Source organism: Artemia sp. Qi Xiang Cuo, chromosome 2 (genome assembly GCF_049724085.1).
Source record: "Artemia sp. Qi Xiang Cuo chromosome 2, ASM4972408v1, whole genome shotgun sequence".
Classification (NCBI taxonomy): domain Eukaryota; kingdom Metazoa; phylum Arthropoda; class Branchiopoda; order Anostraca; family Artemiidae; genus Artemia; species Artemia sp. Qi Xiang Cuo.
Genome location: NC_142795.1, coordinates 59,131,704 through 59,150,824, shown reverse-complemented (window position 1 = coordinate 59,150,824; position 19,121 = coordinate 59,131,704). Strand labels below are relative to the sequence as shown.

The following is a 19,121-nucleotide window of genomic DNA, read 5'->3' as shown; positions in this document are numbered from 1 at the left end:
AAAATATCTTTATGTAAGTTTATCTTGCTTTTGTTGTTGTTGTTTGGAGTTTGACGTGTTCAAACAATAGAGTATATAGACGTTCGTATCACTTGATTTTTCTGTGCCTTATGTAATCACTAGCTTGCTTGGGTATCACTTCAGTCAATATTCACTGAATTTGTATATGTATGACTTATCTTGCTATATATATGATATCTTGCTTTTGGTGAATGTTGCCAATGTTCTTGTTTTTCTTCTGCAAAAGAGGTCATAGTAGCTACAGGGAATAGTAAAATTATTTGTAAAGATGAGACTATTTTCAACTAGAAAAATAATTCTGAATTTGATCCAACTTTGCTACTGAACATTAAAAGAAACGATTCTAACATTGGGAAAATATGCATTTAGTGTTATTCCAAGGCATCTTTTTTTTTGCAATGATGAAAAGAACTAAAAACCAACTAGTTAATAGCATTGTGTGACAGTAACATATCTCCTCATCTAGAGCTTGATTACTAAGTTTTAGATAAGGTTTGGTAGTATTCAATAAAAATTAAATTACTGTTATAATAATCATCTTGTCATACATGAATGTGCAAGAAACAAAAACTGATTTTTTACTTTAAGCTGTTTTCACGAACTGTATGCTTGAAAACGGGAAAGGGGGGAATTTTACCTCTTGCAGCAAATTGAACAATATGGTTGAAACAACCACTTTAGCTAAGAAAACAGTGCTTGTAAGAACAAAACGCTGCCAGACATGGATGACATTTGGTTTAGAACAAAGGTGCAAACTAAGATGTTTATTTAGTGTGCTCAAGTGATAAACGACTTCCAACTATGGAAGTCAGATGACTTCCAACTATGGTATCCTGACAATATATTCATCATGTGAAAAATAAGCAATTAATAATGAAAATTTCAACACTACTGAATATTTGATAGTTTTAACACGAGCTGAGAAAATGTTCAAAGCTGTTTCACAAAGATGAGAATTAATAAATTGCTTATTCTACTTGTGAAATTACCAATAAGTGAAAGCTTTGTATTCTAATTATTAAGATACAACCCCCTTCAAAAAACTTTAGATCATCATTTTTTTTTAGGATTTGGATTGACATTTTCAGGCATTTTCTTCTTCTTTGAGAAATGGCCAATCAAAATGGCACTGAATTGGAAACTCATGAGTGGCCTACATTGGTTAGAAGTGTTTCTATCTCCATTCTTAAGGGAATTGTTGAATTGAAGTCTTTGGACTATGTTCTAGTTCATTCAGAAACAGCATATTTATTCACTTATTTTCTCCGCCGAATTTCAAAAGTACATTATCTGCATTACTATCAAGAAAGTCTTAAGCTGTGGGATTCAGAAAATTTTAGTGAAAGTTTGAAAGCCCTTTATGAGAGCTATTTAGATCGAAAACTTCCTTCTTCAAGAAAAGTTGAAATCAGAGCTGTTACCCCTAGCCAAAAAACAGGCATTAAAAATTTCATTACAACCGGTGACCAGGCTTTAATAGGTGCAGTGAAGGACACGGTTTTGAAGCTTCAAGAAGGTGTCCGTTCCCACTTAGAGGATGTAAGTATAACAACCTGGAAGTGTTATGCAGCCTTCAGTTGAAACTATATAACCACTTAATTGTAAATTGATTGAACCACATAAAATTTCCCAGCATTTCACCAGTAGTGCCTTCCATAACTCCAAGAAAAATTCTCTTTCCTCTATTGAGCCTCCTCAGACCTTGCCTTCCTTGTTCCGCTTCAACAAAAAATCCCTTTTACCTTAAGGAAATTTTCCACAGAAAAACATAGAAGCACTTTTTTCTCTGCATAACCAACATTTTATGTATGCAAATTTTAACAATCATTGCATAAAATCTGTTAATAATTTTGAACATTCTATTTGTATAGTCATTTTTTTTTCTATACTTATCAAAAAAGTTTCCCATAGCATTGCCAAAATACAATTTAAGAAACCCAATCCCAATAGTTTCCCTCTTCTTTGTTATTTACATCATTTCCTTTATAAACTTAACTAGTCTTGATTGTTTTTATTCTTTTTGATATGTTGGTTTTTATGTCTAATTTTTTATCAGTCTTATCATATTTGTTTTTGTTTCGCTGCGTTAAGTTTGACTCTTAAAGTGCAAATTCAGGCCACCTGACTCCATGATAGCTATTTTTTTTTTTTAAATAAAACTTATTACATCTCAAATAATCTTTGCAATTACAGCTGCACATCAATTAATAGAAATGATAAATTGTACCGTCAATATATTACCTATCCTCTCTCTGTGTAACATTCAGGCATATTTGGACATATGCTTATACAAAATTCCAGGATATTTGAGAAAAAAGCATTGGTTTTTTTTAATGTGTTCTTAATGTCAATGTATTGAAGTTGAGCTTGAAATACAAGCTAATTAATTATAGATGCCAACATACCTGGACAAAGGATAAGCGATTTTCGCTTCCTAAAAATCTAAAACATCTTGGCATAAACTTGCAGTTTTTTATATGCCCCCCCCCCAGAAAATTCCACTCTACCCTTAAGGATCAGACATATGCACTTATAGGTGTAAACATCCATTTTTTTCTGAGGGGGACATCAGAGGATTTGCCTCAAAGTCTAAGCCCCCTGTTTTAACCTGTTTTTCACAAAATGTCCTTGGGAACTCATTCCTCTACCTTACCACTCAGTCTTGGTGTGCACTTGATCAAGCTCCTTGGTCATGTAAAATTTCATTGTAAATATAATATTTACTTGTGATTACTAAGATAAAAATATGTTTTAACTTCTGTAACCTTATTTATATATATATATATATATAAAATCATTTCTGTATTAATAGTACACGTTTTGTAGTACTAGCTTACTAGGGGTAATTATAACATTCAGGGTCCAAAGAACATTATGATTTTTTTTTTTGCAAAAGTTGCTTTACTTTTGTCTTGGAATGGTTTTAGCCAGGAATCATGCATGCTCATTAAAGTATATATCGTAGTTTTTTGTGTTTTGTTTTTTTTCTTTACTAGTAGTACTGGAAGAGATTACGCATTCCATTTTGTATTGAAGAACTAAATGTAATCATTTTTCATTCTTTGTTGTTTTTGTACTGAAGTTTACGCCAAGTTGCATACAAGTTAGAAAATTGCTTCTTTTGTGTCTCAAAGAATACATTTTTTTTGCAATATCTTTGTAGTAAGTTGCATGAAAATAAGATAAATTATTCAATAAATAGCTTGTTGATAAACTGATATTTTAAACTCACTCAGGTAGAAGCTGTTTTATTGCTGGATATCTTGCGGTTTTCTTTTTTTTTCAAAGCAGGGTTATAGTCCTTGATATTATTAAATAGGAGATCCACCCATTTGAACCTGTCAAAACTAATACATATTCCTTTTCATTTCTTACTCCCTGCTATTTTTTTAAGTTTTGAAAAGGAAAAACTGCTACAAGAATTAAACAAAAAGCTAATAAGAAGGTTTCCTAAATACGTATAACCTTCAAGTAGGCGTGAATAACATCATCTTAGACCACCTTAATAAAATTACCCTTAGAAAACATTGCTGTGATCTATCAGATCACATATACTCTCTTGAGTATTCATGAATTGGATTGATGAACAACTTTAATTGATGCTGTGTTCATGCAAGATTTTTTACGTCAGCCAATTTTTCATTTCAAAACTTGCCTGCTCCATGACTTTTACATTGTACAGTTCAATTGTAACATTTTGTAAGAATGTACATGGCTTTTGCTGTTGTGTAGAAAAAATGCCATAGTTGTCCCATAAAAGCTGTAATCAATAAATGGCTAAAGTTGACAATTAAATTATGGCGACAATTGCTTCTATGCGAACGACAGTGTGCTTCTAAGGTTATGGGTTTTAATTTTTACTCATTAAATAGATAATTAGAATAAAAAAGATAGAATATACTTTATTTCAAGAAGACCAACCGAAGTTTTCTTTGAAAAGAATGAAATATGATTTACTTTGATTGAGATATGTAGGAAAAGAATTTAAAACGTCAGAATAAAAAAAAAAATGTCGTAAGCTTTTACATTGCTGCCAAGTAGTTTAAGGAAAAAAAAAATATGGAACGTTATTATGGAAATCAAACAGTTTGTTGTAACAAACTGTAAGTAAGGAACTACTCATGCTAATAGTATACCAAAACTATAAAGAAAGTTTTGATAACAATATACGCATCGAAAGAATTGCCTTTTTATGGGATATTTTAATTATGTAAAATTTATTAAATCTTAAGCTACTCACCAAAAGAAACAAGCCTCAGAAAATTAGCGCTATTTTTGAAAAAGGGACAAAACCCCTCCAAAAGGGTGAGTAATTTTGATGCAAACCGCGACATCAAATTTAGCATATCAGAGAAATTTTTCGCAGAGGTTTCGAGTCCTTATCTACAAAAATGCGATATTTTGATTTTTTCAAGAAAATTATTACAGATGCTTGTTTATTTTTTTTCGCCTGGAAAAAAATCGACTGGATTTTTTTTACTGACAAAATATAATTTTTTTTACTTTTATAACTTTAACAAATCAAATAATATTAACATTTTGATTACTAAACATCAGTATGTGTATATTAAACAGATAATGCACATTCATTTGTATTTTTTTTTCAGTAAAGTGTAAATTATATTCTGACCTTGGGATGGGATTGAGGTTTTGAGCCTAATTTATGTCAATTTCTATTCGTTTTGTGATTGACTCAGTCATTTATTTTGATTTCTGTTCGTTTTGGGTTTCATTTATTTATCGATGCTGATCTGTGGTAGTTTCACGCTTGATAGATTATTTTATTTTATTTTTGCTCATTTTTGGTTTAATGCAGTTCTTTACTTTTCTTTAAAAAACTTATTTTGTGGAAAAAGTTTTTTTAATTAATTTTTGTTCGTTTTATGTTGACATAGTCTTTTCAGGGAAAAAGAAAATACTTTAAATCTTTTCGTTTTTTTAAGACTTTATAGTTTGGCCTGCTATTTGTATGCTGGAGAAAAATTTTCAGCCATTTTTAACAACTTACACCCTTTTAAAAATCTGGACACAAATAGCCTAGTAGTGTTTAATTTAGTTTCATACCTCCTCTAGTTGACCTGAAATAGAAAACTTGATACCATTTGCCAAAAATCTGTTTACTTTCTTTGATAGCTTGGATACACTTACGCTATTTTGATTGGTTAAATCTTAAGAGCAGAAGTAGCCCCGAAAGTTTCAACATAATGCCCTCAGTCGGGATACTTGGGATACTTGGGATACTGCTGAGATGCCTTATTGGGAATTGTCATTAACACAGTCCATTTTGATTTAATCCTAAGACAACATTTAGTTTTTAAGCATAATAATGGGAGGGTGAGCGTGGGAGGGGGATTAGTTGCCCTCCAATCACTTTTGACTATTAAAAAGGGCATTAGCCCTTTCTATTTTCAATAGGGTTTTTGAGCCATACTCATGTTAATTTCTACTCGTTTTGAGCTTGACGCGGTTATTTGTTGTGATTTGTGTTCGTTTTGTGTTTTATTTCTTTATTGATGCTGATCTGTGGTAGTTTCACGCTTGGTAGATTATTTAATTTTATTTTTGCTCATTTTTGGTTTAATGGAGTTCTTTACTTTTCTTTGAAAAACTTATTTTATGGGAAAAGTTTTTTTTTTAATTAATTTCTGTTCGTTTTATATTGACATAGTCTTTTCAGGGAAAAAGAAAATGATACTTTAAATCTTTTCGTTTTTTAAGACTTCATAGTTTGGCCTGCTATTTGTATGCTGGAGAAAAATTTTCAGCCATTTTTAACAACTTACACCCTTTTAAAAATCTGGACACAAATAGCCTAGTAGTGTTTAATTTAGTTTCATACCTCCTCTAGTTGACCTGAAATGGAAAACTTGATACCATTTGCAAACATCTGTTTACTTCCTTTGATAGCTTAGATACACTTACGCATTTTGATTTGGTTAAATCTTAAGAGCAGAAGTAGCCCCGAAAGTTTGAACATAATACCCTCAGTCGTTCTTGGGATACTGCTGAGATGCCTTATTGGGAATTAGCATTAACACAGTCCATTTTGATTTAATCCTAAGACAACATTTAGTTTTTAAGCATAATGGGCAGATGGGAGGGTGGGCGTGGGAGGGGGATTAGTTGCCCTCCAATCGCTTTTGACTATTAAAAAGGGCATTAGCCCTTTCTATTTTCAATCGAATGAGCCCTTTTCGAAGTTCCTACGACAACTCCTTCGATACGAAGTGCCCTGGAATAAAAAAAAAAAAAAAAATACATTGTACCCAAATCGATCTTTACTATAAAAATGTCAAGCCTTCCAATCACTTTCGGCTATTAAAAACGGCACTAGCCCTTTCAATTTCGAATCGAATGAGCCTTTTTGAGTTTCTACGACAACACTTTCTATAAACACCTTATATTCCCACTGAGCATAACTTATAGCCCTTGCCCAGAGTACAGTGGGGGTGCTTTAATCCTTAAAGATCTAATTTCCAGAACTTTCAACAACGTTGAATTAAACGGCTATCTCAAAATTTTGATTGGGTGTGTTTGGAGAAAGGTGGGTATGGGACGGGCGTTAGTTGCCCTCGAATCACTTTCAACTATTAAAAAAGGCACTAGCCCTTTCAATTTCCATTCGAACGAGCCCTTTTGAAGTTCCTACGACAACGCTCTCTATTAAAACTTAACACGCCCTAGGGGTATAACTAACATCCCTTGCCCTGAGGGCTGGGGGGGAGGGGGTTGTCATCCTCAAAAAACTAATTTCCAGAACTTTCAACTACGTTGAACAAAATGACTATCTCAAAATTTTGATTGGATGCATTTGGGGAAATGTGGGCGTGAGAGGGGGGTTAGTTGCCCTCCAAACACTTCCGACTATTAAAAAGGCACTAACCCTTTCAATTTCCAATCGAATGAGCCCTTTTTGAAGTTTCTACGACAACGCTTTCTAAAAAAAACCTTATATGCCCCTAGGGCATAACTTACAACCCTTGCCCTTAGGGCTGTGTGGTGGGGGGGGGTATCATCCTCAAATACATAATTTCCGGACTTTTTAACTACGTCGAACAAAATGGCTATATCAAAATTTTTATTGGACGTGTTTGGATAAATGGTGGGCGTGGAAGGGGTGTTACTTGCCTTCCAATCACTTTTGACAATTAAAAAGGGCACTAGCCATTTCAATTCCCAATCAAATGAGCCTTTTTTGAAGTTTATTGGATGTGTTCGGGGAGAAGGTGGGTGTGATAAAGGTGTCAATTATCCTCCAATCACTTTCGACTATTAAAAAAGACATTGGCCCTTTGAATATCCAATCGAATGAATCTTTTTTTAAGTTTCTACCACAAAGCTTTCAATAAAAACCTTATATACCCCCAGGACATAACTTACAACCCTTACCTTAAGGGCTGTTGGGGCAGTGTCATCCTCAAATAGATAATTTCCGGAACTTTTAACTACTTTAAACAAATGGCTATTTCAAAATTTTGATTGGACGTGTTTGGATAAATGGTGGGCGTGGAAGGGGTGTTAGTTGCCTTCCAATCAGTTACGACTATTAAAAAGGGCACTAGCCATTTCAATTTCCAATCAAATGAACCCTTTTTGAAGTTTCTACGACAACGCTTTCTATAAAAACCTTATATCCCCCCAAAGCATAACTTACAACCCTTGCCCTGGGGATTGTGGGGGGTTGTCATCCTCAAAGACCTAATTTCCAGAACTTTCAACTACGTTGAACAAATGACTATCTCAAAATTTTTGATTGGATGTGTTTGACTGTTAAAAAGGATACCAGCCCTTTGAATTTCCAATCTAATGAGCCCTTTTTGAAGTTTCTAAAACAAAGTTTTCTATAAAAAACCTTATATGCCCCCAGGGCATAACTTACAACCCTTGCCCTGAGGGCTTGGGGGGAGTGTTATCCTCAAAAACATAATTTCTCTCTGGAAATCAACTATGCTGAACAAAATGGCTATCTCAAAATTTTTTGGATGTGTTTGGGGAAATGGTGGGCGTGGAAGGGGTGTTAGTTGCCTTCCAATCAATTTTAACTATTAAAAAGGGCACTATCTATTACAATTTCCAATCGAATGAGCCCCTTTCCAAGTTTCTACGACAACCCCTTCGATACGAAGTGCCCTTGTCTATAGGAAAAAAAAAATACATTGTGCCAACATCGTTCTTTACTTAGGCAGCTCGTTTGCGTTGCCTATGATAAATTTGTTCTCTTTTCCATCTGCACTATTGTCCAAAAGGTGATTTTATGTTAAAACTCTCGAATTAAATAAAAAAATTAAAACACACAGTATGCGGGAACATGGGCGCCCATTGGCTGAATTTTAGGGGGGGGGGGTCCTGGTATAATTGGCACTTCCATTACTTTATAATTGAAATCTCAAGATAAAATATCATAAGCAGTGCGATAGCGCTGCCTAAGTAAAGAGCGAAGTGGGCCCAATATATTGTTTTGTTTTTTAGACCAGGGCACTTCTTATAGAAAGAAATGTCATGAGAACTTCAAAAAGAGCTCATGGAGGGCCACCAGTTATAGTGCTTTTTTATGTTATAGTGTTAGTTATAGTGCTTTTTTAAGAGTCAAAGTGATCAGAAGGCAAATACCCCCCCCCCCCCCACACACACACGGTGCATTTTCCCGAAACGCATCTGATAGAAATTTTAAGATGGCCATTTGTTGTCATAGAAACTTTGAAAAGGGCTCAGTCGGCTGGTAATTGAGAGGGCTAGTGCCGTTTTTAATAGTCAAAAATGATTGGAGGGCAACCATCCCCCTCCCACGGCCCATCATTTCCCCAAACACTTCCAGTCAAAATTTCAAGATAGTTATTTTGTTTGACGTAGTTTAAAAGTTAAAAGTCCAGAAATTATGTCTTTGAGGATGAGAACCCACTTACAGTCCTCAGGGTAAGAGTTATAAGGTGAGCCCCGAGGGCATTTAAGGATGTCAAGAGGATCGAGGGTCGTATTCACTTCGGAGGTGGCTCAATGTATTGGGAATTAGAATTTGAAAAATAAATATGAAGAATATAACTTACTGGATAGTAGTTATGTTCCAACACTAAGTCAGATTTTCCTCCATTGCATCCGATAGAAATTTTAATATAGTCATGTTTTAAAAAATAATCTAAAGATATTCTATCACGGCCTTTGGGGTTTACACAACCCCTCAGAGTATGGGGGTAACAGTTTTAAGTTATGCCCTGGGGGATGTAAGGTTTTTAGGAAGAGGTGGTCTTGTGAAATTTGCAGGAGGCTCGTTTTAATTGAAATGCGTTGCTATAGTTCCATTTTAAGAGTCAACCATGATGAAGAGAAAATAGCCCCCCCCCCTGATATACTATTTTCCCAAACACATTCAATCGAAATTGTGAGATAGCCATTTTTTAGCCAATAATCCAAAGAGAATATAACAACGTCTTCAGTAAACAAATATAAGAAATATTTAGGCGGATGTTGAACTAAATCAAAACAAACTATGAGCATGTGGACTTTCAAAAAGTTAACAAAGCAATATCTCAGGAACAACTTATATTATTAAGTTAGATCTTTAAGAGTAAGTTGTGGGGGATTTTGAACTAGCTAGAAGGTACTATGTGTATACTTTTAGCACTACAACTACAGTTACTGTAACTAATGACGCTAAGAGTATTAAGCTGAAACTTTTAGGAAGTGTTCAGGGGGCGTTCCAATAAAATGAAAAACCTGTATACATTCAGTTTTCAAAAAGGCATGTAAGTAATATCACAGGGAGCGCTACTTTATAATAGCTGGAACTATAATTGAAACATTTAAAGAAGCTTATTCGACTCAAAATTAAAGTTCTAGGATCCTTTTTAAGAGTACAAAGAGATTAAAAGACAATAAGCCCGTCTCAAGCTGATCTATTTCCCAAACAGATCTAGTTAAAATTTTGAGACAACTATTTTGTTCAGCATAGTAGAACGGTCCAGCAACTATTTCTTTAGGGATATTGGGCATGTCAAACCCTCACAATTATGACAAACTATAAATTCTTATAGAAAAGAAAACCCCAAAAGATATAATTTTTTTTTTCATGAAAATGACTTTGTCAAGAAAAAACGAACAGAAATTTAAAAAAATTTTTCCACAAAATAAGTTTTTCAAAGAAAACTAAAGAGCTCCATTAAGCCAAAAATGGGCAGAAATGAAGTCAAGTAATCATCCAAGCGTAAAACTACCACAAATCACTATCAATAAATAAATGAAACTCAAAATGAACAGAAACTAGAATAAATAGCCAAGTCAAACTCGAAACGAGCAGAAATTAACATAAGTAGGGCTGATAACCCCCATGCCTTCTCAAGACCAGAACATAATTTGCGCTTTACTGAAAACAAAATGTGTTTAAATGTTTTCACTTTTTTAAGTAAAAAAAACTTTTACTCACTTTTGTTTACCCTTTTTTATTTTAAGGAATAAATATTAGTATAGGTATATTAAACTGGCAATCCACGGTCATTTGTGTGTGTGTGTGTTTTTGTTTGTTTTTTCACTAAACCCTAAGTTATGTTCTGGTCTTGAGAAGACATGGGGGTTATCAGCTCTAGTAATGTTAATTTTTGCTCATTTTGAGTTTGACTAGGTTATTTATTATAATTTCTGTTCGTTTTGAGTTTCACTTAATTGTTGATAGTGATTTGTGGTAGTTTTACGCTTGGAGGATTATTTGACTTTTTATCTGCCTCTTTTTGACTTAATAGAACTCTTTACCTTACTCAGAAACCTTATTCGGTGGAATTTTTTTTTTAAATTAATACAATTATGTGACACCATCATTCAGCCGGAGGGGGGGGGTGGCGCCACCTTGCCCCCCCCCTTATGGGCGCCCATGTGCGGGAAGGCCCAAATTAAGGAACATTTGATTCCTGTTTGTGTTTTGTAACTCTCTTCTTTACTTATGCATATATTTAGGCTAGACCCCGGCGCCGCGCCGATGAGGGAAGACCGGCGGCGGCGGGGCCAAAAACAGTGAGCCACGCCGCGCTGCCGATAAGATGTCGGCGGCGCGCCACCGGCGCGATCAATGTTGACCGCAAACATTAATGTTTTCATCAGTCTTTCTCAAATCACAGCTTAAATTTACAACAGATTCGAGCCTATTCATGAGTTCAAAAATTCACAAGTCACTGGCGGGAACTGGTCTTCTTCGTTATTCATCAAGAGAAGTAGAAATCTGGTAGAAACGAAATGGCTGTGGCGTTTCAGAACCCTTGCTTAATACGGGTAGTTGAACTATCTATTAGCTATGTATTCTTAACCTAAAGAATTATCAAAATTAGTAGTTTTTTTCATCGAGCACTACTGCATATAAACTTCAAATACTGTATCACAAAATTCGTCAGTTATCTGGGTAAAAACTTTGAATATAACTTTGAACTTAGAAGCTTAATTTTTTCATAATGCCCTTTGCCTATATCTTTTTTGTCACCTTTAAAACAGTTGAAATGGGCGACTTTGATATTTATTGTTTTTTTTTTTGGCTCTTTTGGATCCCTAAGAAGGCTTTTAGCATTAAACACTGGTTTTTAATGACAATTTAAAAAAAAAAATAAATTTTGCAGTTTTTTTGATTTCCTCACAGAATGTGATGTAGGCTAAGCCTGAACTACTGCTTTTTTATTGCTTTTGGCTGCTCTTTTGGATATTATTTATTTTTTTCTTTTGGAGATTCATTCCAAATTATAAACTCATAAATACCTAATATCAGTCAAGTTATAAACTGCATCTAAAAGGATTAGATTTATCAAATTGAAAAATACATTATAAACACTTTACACGAGAACACTTCAATTACAATGACACAAAAAACACTTAATAGTTTATTCGCTATGAAGAAAAATGAAGTGCCAGCTATTTTCTTAGATATAAATGAAAAGCTCATCAAAAATGAAAAATGAAAGTGTAATTAAATGAAATAATATGCAGACTGAAGTAGCTCCAGGAAGATGTTGAAATTTTCATCCTAGTTCGTCACTTTGAATCCAAGCAAAATGTTAGGACACTTAGTATCAGTTATTGAGTTTAAGCTTTGATTTCCAAATACTCACAAAAATTACCAAATTTAAGAAAGTCGCAACAATAAGTCACCTATGGTCAAAATACTCAAAGACTCCTCTTTGATCCCCAGCCAGACTCAAAGCTTCTGCTATGGTCATTTCCATGGAAATATCCAGCTTCTTTTTAAAATAGCTTTCAAGCGTAGTTAGGCGTATTTAGACTTTTTTGCTTTTCTTCAAAGCTTTGAAAAAAGTGTTATACCATAATATTCCAAATGTTACATTTGTGCATATTTTTGGTAATCATTTGTGGGGTGATCGAATTTTCTAAACCACTGTAGATACGTAAGAACGTTGCAACATCTAGTACCCTGAGGTCATAAGACTGTCAAAGACTCCTCCTTGAACCTCCCAAATTGAAAGCTTTTATTAAGACCAAGGGCGCCATTGTTACTCGAGCGTAACGTTAGGTGGGGATGTCGATATCGCTTTCGTCACACCAGTTCGTTTTAGTATGAATCTACCTGATACATATGGATGAATGTTTTCAAAGTAAACTCGTTTCATCAATAGGAAAAAAACGGATTGGACGCATATGTCCGTTTCCCTTTGGACGATAAATCCATGCAAGTGCTGTATCAAGTATAACTCACGAAAATCTTGTTAATTTTTTATCAACTTTTCAACTTTTTTGCATCCCTGCTTTCAATAAAAAAAAAATCAAGGTACTATCACTTAAATATAATAACTCCCTATGCCCCCTTCTGGATACCATCTTGATAGTATACCGTCTCTGCTTTAAATAAAAAAAAAAAATTAACTTATTGGAACCCCTGATTAAAAAAAAATCGAGATATTATCATTTAAATATGTTATCTGAATACCCCCCTCCCCCCTCTGGCTAGTTAATTGATTGGATGGTGTCTCTGCTTTAAATTAAAAAAAAAATCAACTTTTATGGATCTCTGCTTTCAATAAATGCACTTTCGAGCTAATGTCATTTACATATAATACCTCCCTCCCCCCCCCCTCTGGATACCACCTTGATAGGATACCGTCTCAGCTTTCATTTGAAAAATAATTTACTTAATAATTAACTAGGTCACTATACGGTTCAAACAAACACGCAAGATAACGTTAAACAGCTTAGTGTTCCTTGAATTTAAATTGAGGGTATAAATAAAGGGGTACAAAGACAACAACAAAAATGTCGAAATTATTCAGATATACCTCAAATTATTGGAAAACTGAGTGATAGATTCGCCATGGCATTCCATAAGATACAAAGAATCGAATTAAAAGGGAGAACACAAAAAAGCCAAATAAGGCCAGTAGCCTATGAGAAATTGCAAAATATGCAAGACGGAGAACAATTCCTACGGGGGGACCCTGGGTCCTTAAGAATATTTAAATGGTTTCCCTGTGCATTTGATATTATTTTCTTCTGTCTCCCCTTTCAATGAAGAAAATAATTATATTTTTGGCATTCCTTATTCACCTAAAAAAAAGAGTTCTTATCATTTAAATATTTTAGCCCCCTATCCCCCCCCCCTAAAGGCAATAATTTAAAATTTATTTATTATTAATAGTTTTGGGGTAACTTCCATTTCAATCTTTAATTCCCCAACTTTGTACATAGCTTAGTCTATAGCTAAATTTTGTCTCAGGCGAAGGTTGTTTTTGTTTTTTTTAGGGGGGAGGGGGTAAAATGTTCCAGAAAGAAGACTGTATTTTCTATCAGGCGTTCAATAATTGAGTATTAAACATTAAGAAAATCTTATCTAAAAACAGCAAAAAGAAAATCTGCAAACTTACAATTCAGCTGTAGAAACAATCTGTCGGCTATCAATTTCAAAATCCAACAAAAGGCTGAAGCTGTATAGTAGTGAATGCGTTCTATAATTCTATTCAACTTGAAAATAAAATTCTTGACTACGAATGATGTAAGAAATAGCGATTGGGAAACTGCATTCTAAATTATTTAAACTCATTTCATAAAGACGATACTTTTTTTGTCAACATATTAAGAACTGTGTATATTGCAATATTTGCAATTGCATCTGTCTGGTTTTTATGCAAAGTAACAAAAGAGACGAAAATTAATGAACAAGAGAATAGTGAAGAATTATGGTATGCAAATTAATATTTGGCAGGGAAAGTCACTGGTGATAAATCGCTAGGGGTGGCACCATGATTGTGTGATTTTCGGGATTCGGGGAACCAATTTTTTTTGGGGGGTGATGCATAGATTTTCGGGGAATTACCTGAAAATTTGGAGATAGTACAAGCCCTGATTGATTTCTAATCAAGAAAATCGAAATACTGAACCCCCCGATAATGAAAAGGTCAGACTTGGCGGTTGAAACAATAAAAACTTTCTGTTAACTTAATTTGACATCACTCAACCGCCATCACCTTTATCAGTGATAGTGTACTTACGGTGCGCCGGCAGCATTACGAAACTCCGGTAGTGGTTCGGGCGGCCAATCGGCGTTAGCGGTTGGTCGATCCACCGGTGCGGTGCCGGGGTCTAGTTTAGGCCATAGGCACGACTATAGAAAATAATTGTTTGATTTTTACCACCATCTGTATTACAGTCTTTCTTTTCTTGCAAATGTATCCTTGCTATCCACATTTCTACAGGCACCCAAGCAGGGCCAGGGGGCCCAAATCATATCTTCTGTATAATCGCAATTTTCTGATTTACCATACTTTACAATAATTTTCCTAAGTTTTGACTATCTTCTGTAATTTTGACAAAGCAGCAAAGCCCTTCTCAAAATCTTCTAGATGCCTTTCAGTCTTATTTTTACGGGGGGAGGGGTATGAAAACTAAACAGAAATAAGCTATTTAAGCTTTAATACAATAAGCTGTATGTTAGATTAGGGACACTGTATATGTGGTGTAATAATGGCTTTCAGTAGTTAAGATTGCTGAAATTCCTATTTACGTCAAAAACCCATAAATAAAAGAGGAATATTAATACTCGATTAAAGCCGAAAGTACAAACTTGTATGAAAACAAAATAAATGTCAACAGCTTGATGAAAATGGCGTGTATCATCGTCTTTATTTTCGACATCATTGTCTATTCTTACTGTTTATTCTAACATACAGGTCTATCCTGCTCGTGGCTTGTATAGAAGCAAAATTTAAACTCCTGGGTGTAAATTTAGTAAATTATTGGTTAATCACAAAAGCTCATAACATTGGAACAAAAACGACAATAGAAACAAATAAAATCAAAGCAATTCATTAAAATACGACAAAGAGCGATTTCACTTTCCTTTTTGAAGGTCGGTATAACAGAGGTTATTCTATCATAAAATTCGCAAATTTCACCAACCTTTATGTTTCTAAATTATCAATAATAGCATATATAATCAATCAATAAATTATATTTAACGTAGATAATTTCGGAGACCACGCTGCCTTTCCATTACGATAAAATAAAAGTTCAAAAGTTTTACTACTGATGACGGTCACTGTATATGTCACCGAAATATTTGGTATTTTTTTGTGAAATTTATTATACACTGTCTATTAAAAAGGATTTTATCCCTATTTTGAACTTTTATTTTATTATATTTAAATTTTCTTGAAAGAAAACCAAAATATAAAGTGAATTAATAAAAAAATGGTATTGGGTTTGTGATAGTTGATTAGAACAGTTGACTATAATAAGAATAGAAGGTATTCAATTTTAAATTCAAAAAAGGAAATTTTAATTTAGAGGTAAAAGGTGTGTGTGTAACTGAAACACCGTGTAACTGAACCACAAGCAACTGAATCCTCGTGTAAACCACCAGGCAACTGAACACCAATTAACTAAAAATTTTATGGAACGTTTTTATGGAAATCAAACAGTTTGTTGTAACAAACTGTAAGTAAGGAGCTACTCATGCTAATAGAAACCAAAACTATAAAGCAAGTTTCGATAACAATATACACATCGAAAGAATTGCCTTTTTATGGGACATTCTAATTATGTAAAATTTATTAAATCTTAAGCTACTCACCAAACGAAACAAGCCTCAGAAAATTAGCGCTATTTTTGAAAAAAGGGACAAAACAACTCCAAAAGGGTGAGTAATTTTGATGCAAACCGCGACATCAAATTTAGCATATCAGAGAAACTTTTCCCAGATTTTTCGAGTCCTTATATACAAAAATGCTATTTTTTTTTTTTTTTTTTCAAGAAAAATTATCATAGATGCATGTTTATTTTTTTTCGCCAGGGAAAAAATCGACTGTTTTTTTCTTTTTTTCTTTCATTATCAACTGCAAATACTGGTAAAAAATTTATTAATATATCGAAAATATGGTACTGTCTAATGCTAATTCATTGATCATAACTAAAGATTTTAGCTGTTCTCACTTTTCTATCCTGTGTACTTTTTATTCATGAAAATTCATTAATTCATATATTTTTGCAGATTGTGAGACGAGGCTTTTCACAAGAAATTCTGCGGTTTGTATAGTGTTTTGAACATGTCTACGTATTCTTTCGTGATGGATGACTTTTTGGAAACTGGTAATACCATTGTGATATGCAACATAAGGCTTTAAGGGATATACTTTTTATTTCAGGTTAACGTTATATTTTAAAATAAATTTGTTCTCTTTTCCATCTGCACTACAGTCCAAAGAGTGATTTTATTTTAAAACTCTCGATTTAAATAAAAAAATTAAAACACATAGCATAGGGGAAGGCCCAAATAAAGGAACATTTGATTCCTGTTTGTGTTTTGTAACTCTCTTCTTTACTTATGCATATATTTAGGCTATAGGCACTACTATAGAAAATAATTGTTTGATTTTTACCACCATCTGTATTACAGTCTTTCTTTTCTTGCAAATGTATCCTTGCTATCCACATTTCTACAGGCACCCAAGCAGGGGGAGGGGGCCCAAATCATATCTTCTGTATAATCACAATTTTATGATTTACCATACTCGACAATAACTTTCCTAAGTTTTGACTATCTTCTGCAATTTTGACAAAGCAGCAAAGCCCTTCCAAAAAACCTCTGTAGATGCATTTCAGTCTTATTTTTACGGGGAAGGGGGGGGGGGTATAACAGCTAAACATAAATAAGCTATTTAAGCTTTAATACAATAAGCTGTATGTTGAATTAGGGACACTGTATATGTGGTGTAATAATGGCTTTCAGTAGTTAAGATTGCTGAAATTCCTATTTAAGTCAAAAACCCATAAATAAAAGAGGAATATTAATACTCGATTAAAGCCGAAAGTACAAACTTGTATGAAAACAAAATAAATGTCAACAGCTTGATGAAAATGGCGTGTATCATCGTCTTTATTTTTGACATCATTGTCTGTTCTTACTTTTTATTCTAACATATACAGGTCTATCCTAGCTCGTGGCTTGTATATAAGCAAAATAGAAACTCCTTTGTAATTTATTAAATCATAGATTAATCACAAAACCCTATATCATTGGAACAAACACGACAATAGAAACAAATAAAATCAAAAGCAATTCATTAAAATACGGCAAAGAGCGATATCACTTTCCTTTTTGAAGGTCGGTATAACAGAGGTTATTCTATCATAAAATTCGCAAATTTCACCAACCTTTATATTTCTCAATGATCAATAATAGAATATATAATGAATCAATAAATTATGTTTAAATTTTCTTGAAAGAAGACCAAAATATAAAGTGAATTAATAAAAAATGGTTTTTGACTTGTGATACTTGATTAGAACAGTTGACTATAATAAGGAGAGAAGGTATTCAATTGTAAATTCAAAAAAGAAAATTTTAATTTAGAGGTAAAAGGTGTGTGTGTAACTGAACCACAAGCAACTGAACCACCGTGCAACTGAACCCTCGTGTAAACACCAGGCAACTGAACCCCATTTAACTAAAATCTCGTGCAACTAACATTCCCGTGCAACTCAACCCCATTTGACTGAACCCCCGTGCAACTGAACCGCCGTGCAACTGAACCACCTTCCAACTGAACCACTGAACTCACTGAACCACTGTACAGTATTCTAAAAATATGAGGCAATATAATTGGGTAAAACACAAGTTGGAATTTTTACATGTTCAACCTTGTTGGAATTGTTTGTTTCTTAAAGTCATGGTATAAACGCCTGTCAAGATCATTCATAAAAAAAGCTTTGTTTTATTTTTGCAAAAAAAAGAAGAAGATCCGATGTCAAAAACCGTTAAAGCTGATTTTATTTATTTTTTTTTTTTTTTAGAGTGAACCAGACCTTTCTGGACGTTAAGTATTATATATTTGACCTTTGTCAATCTAGATAACGAATTTCGATCAGATGTCTTTGAGGATACTGCAGCTAAAATAATATGCAGAAAAACCATTGTTCTCTGATTAACTTTGTTCCTTCAAAACTGAACTTGAAACTTAAGTTTCCGATCGAAAGAACCTTCTTAGAAGTTTTTGTGACCATCCCTTTTATGAAATCCTTAAATTTAACAATATTTAACTTTCAATAACCTACAGCCTTTACCCCAAGAACTGTGGGGGTTTTTTGTTAATCATGTTTATTAATCACCTTTTATTGTTCGATTAAAAATTGAAACTTTTAGTGCCCTTTTTAAAAGTAAAAAGTGATTGGAGGACAACCAGACCCCCGTCCCCCAGGAAAAACAGCTCCGGTGGAAAATACCTCCGGGAAATACCACCTCGCGGAAAATTCCCAATACCCCCCCCCCCCTTCCCTGGAAAATATCTCACCCTGAAAAATCCCCCTCCAAAAAATACTTTCGACTATACTTATCCAATCACTTTCGACTTATAAAAAAAAAGACTAGAACTGTCTGGGGATTACAACTAATTTCTACCTCCATCCTGCTCTCCCCTAGAGCTAATTCTGTATTTATCCGAAGGCTCAATGAGAGTTGAGATGTTTTGGCATTAAAATGCACCCTTTCAGGTCCCCCCCTCCTTAGCTACGAAACAACCGGAGAACCCCATTGCAGAAGTTTAAGTACCTTTTTAAGTTTTGTAATTGGCCCATTGCTTACAGAAAGTGTGTGTTATCAGGAAATATACGGACATTTTTCGCGTGGTATT

The 19,121-nt window shown here is 33.9% G+C and overlaps 1 protein-coding gene across 1 annotated transcript; it reads left to right on the top strand.

The window, feature by feature from the left end:
• Positions 1–1,067: 1,067 nt before the first annotated feature.
• Positions 1,068–18,445, top strand: LOC148955440 (uncharacterized). The gene is made up of 2 exons (XM_089102248.1): positions 1,068–1,560; positions 16,484–18,445. The coding sequence occupies exons 1-2, from the start codon at positions 1,132–1,134 to the stop codon at positions 16,526–16,528; spliced, it is 474 nt and encodes a 157-aa protein (XP_088958374.1). The 5' UTR covers positions 1,068–1,131; the 3' UTR covers positions 16,529–18,445.
• The last annotated feature ends 676 nt before the right edge of the window (positions 18,446–19,121 follow it).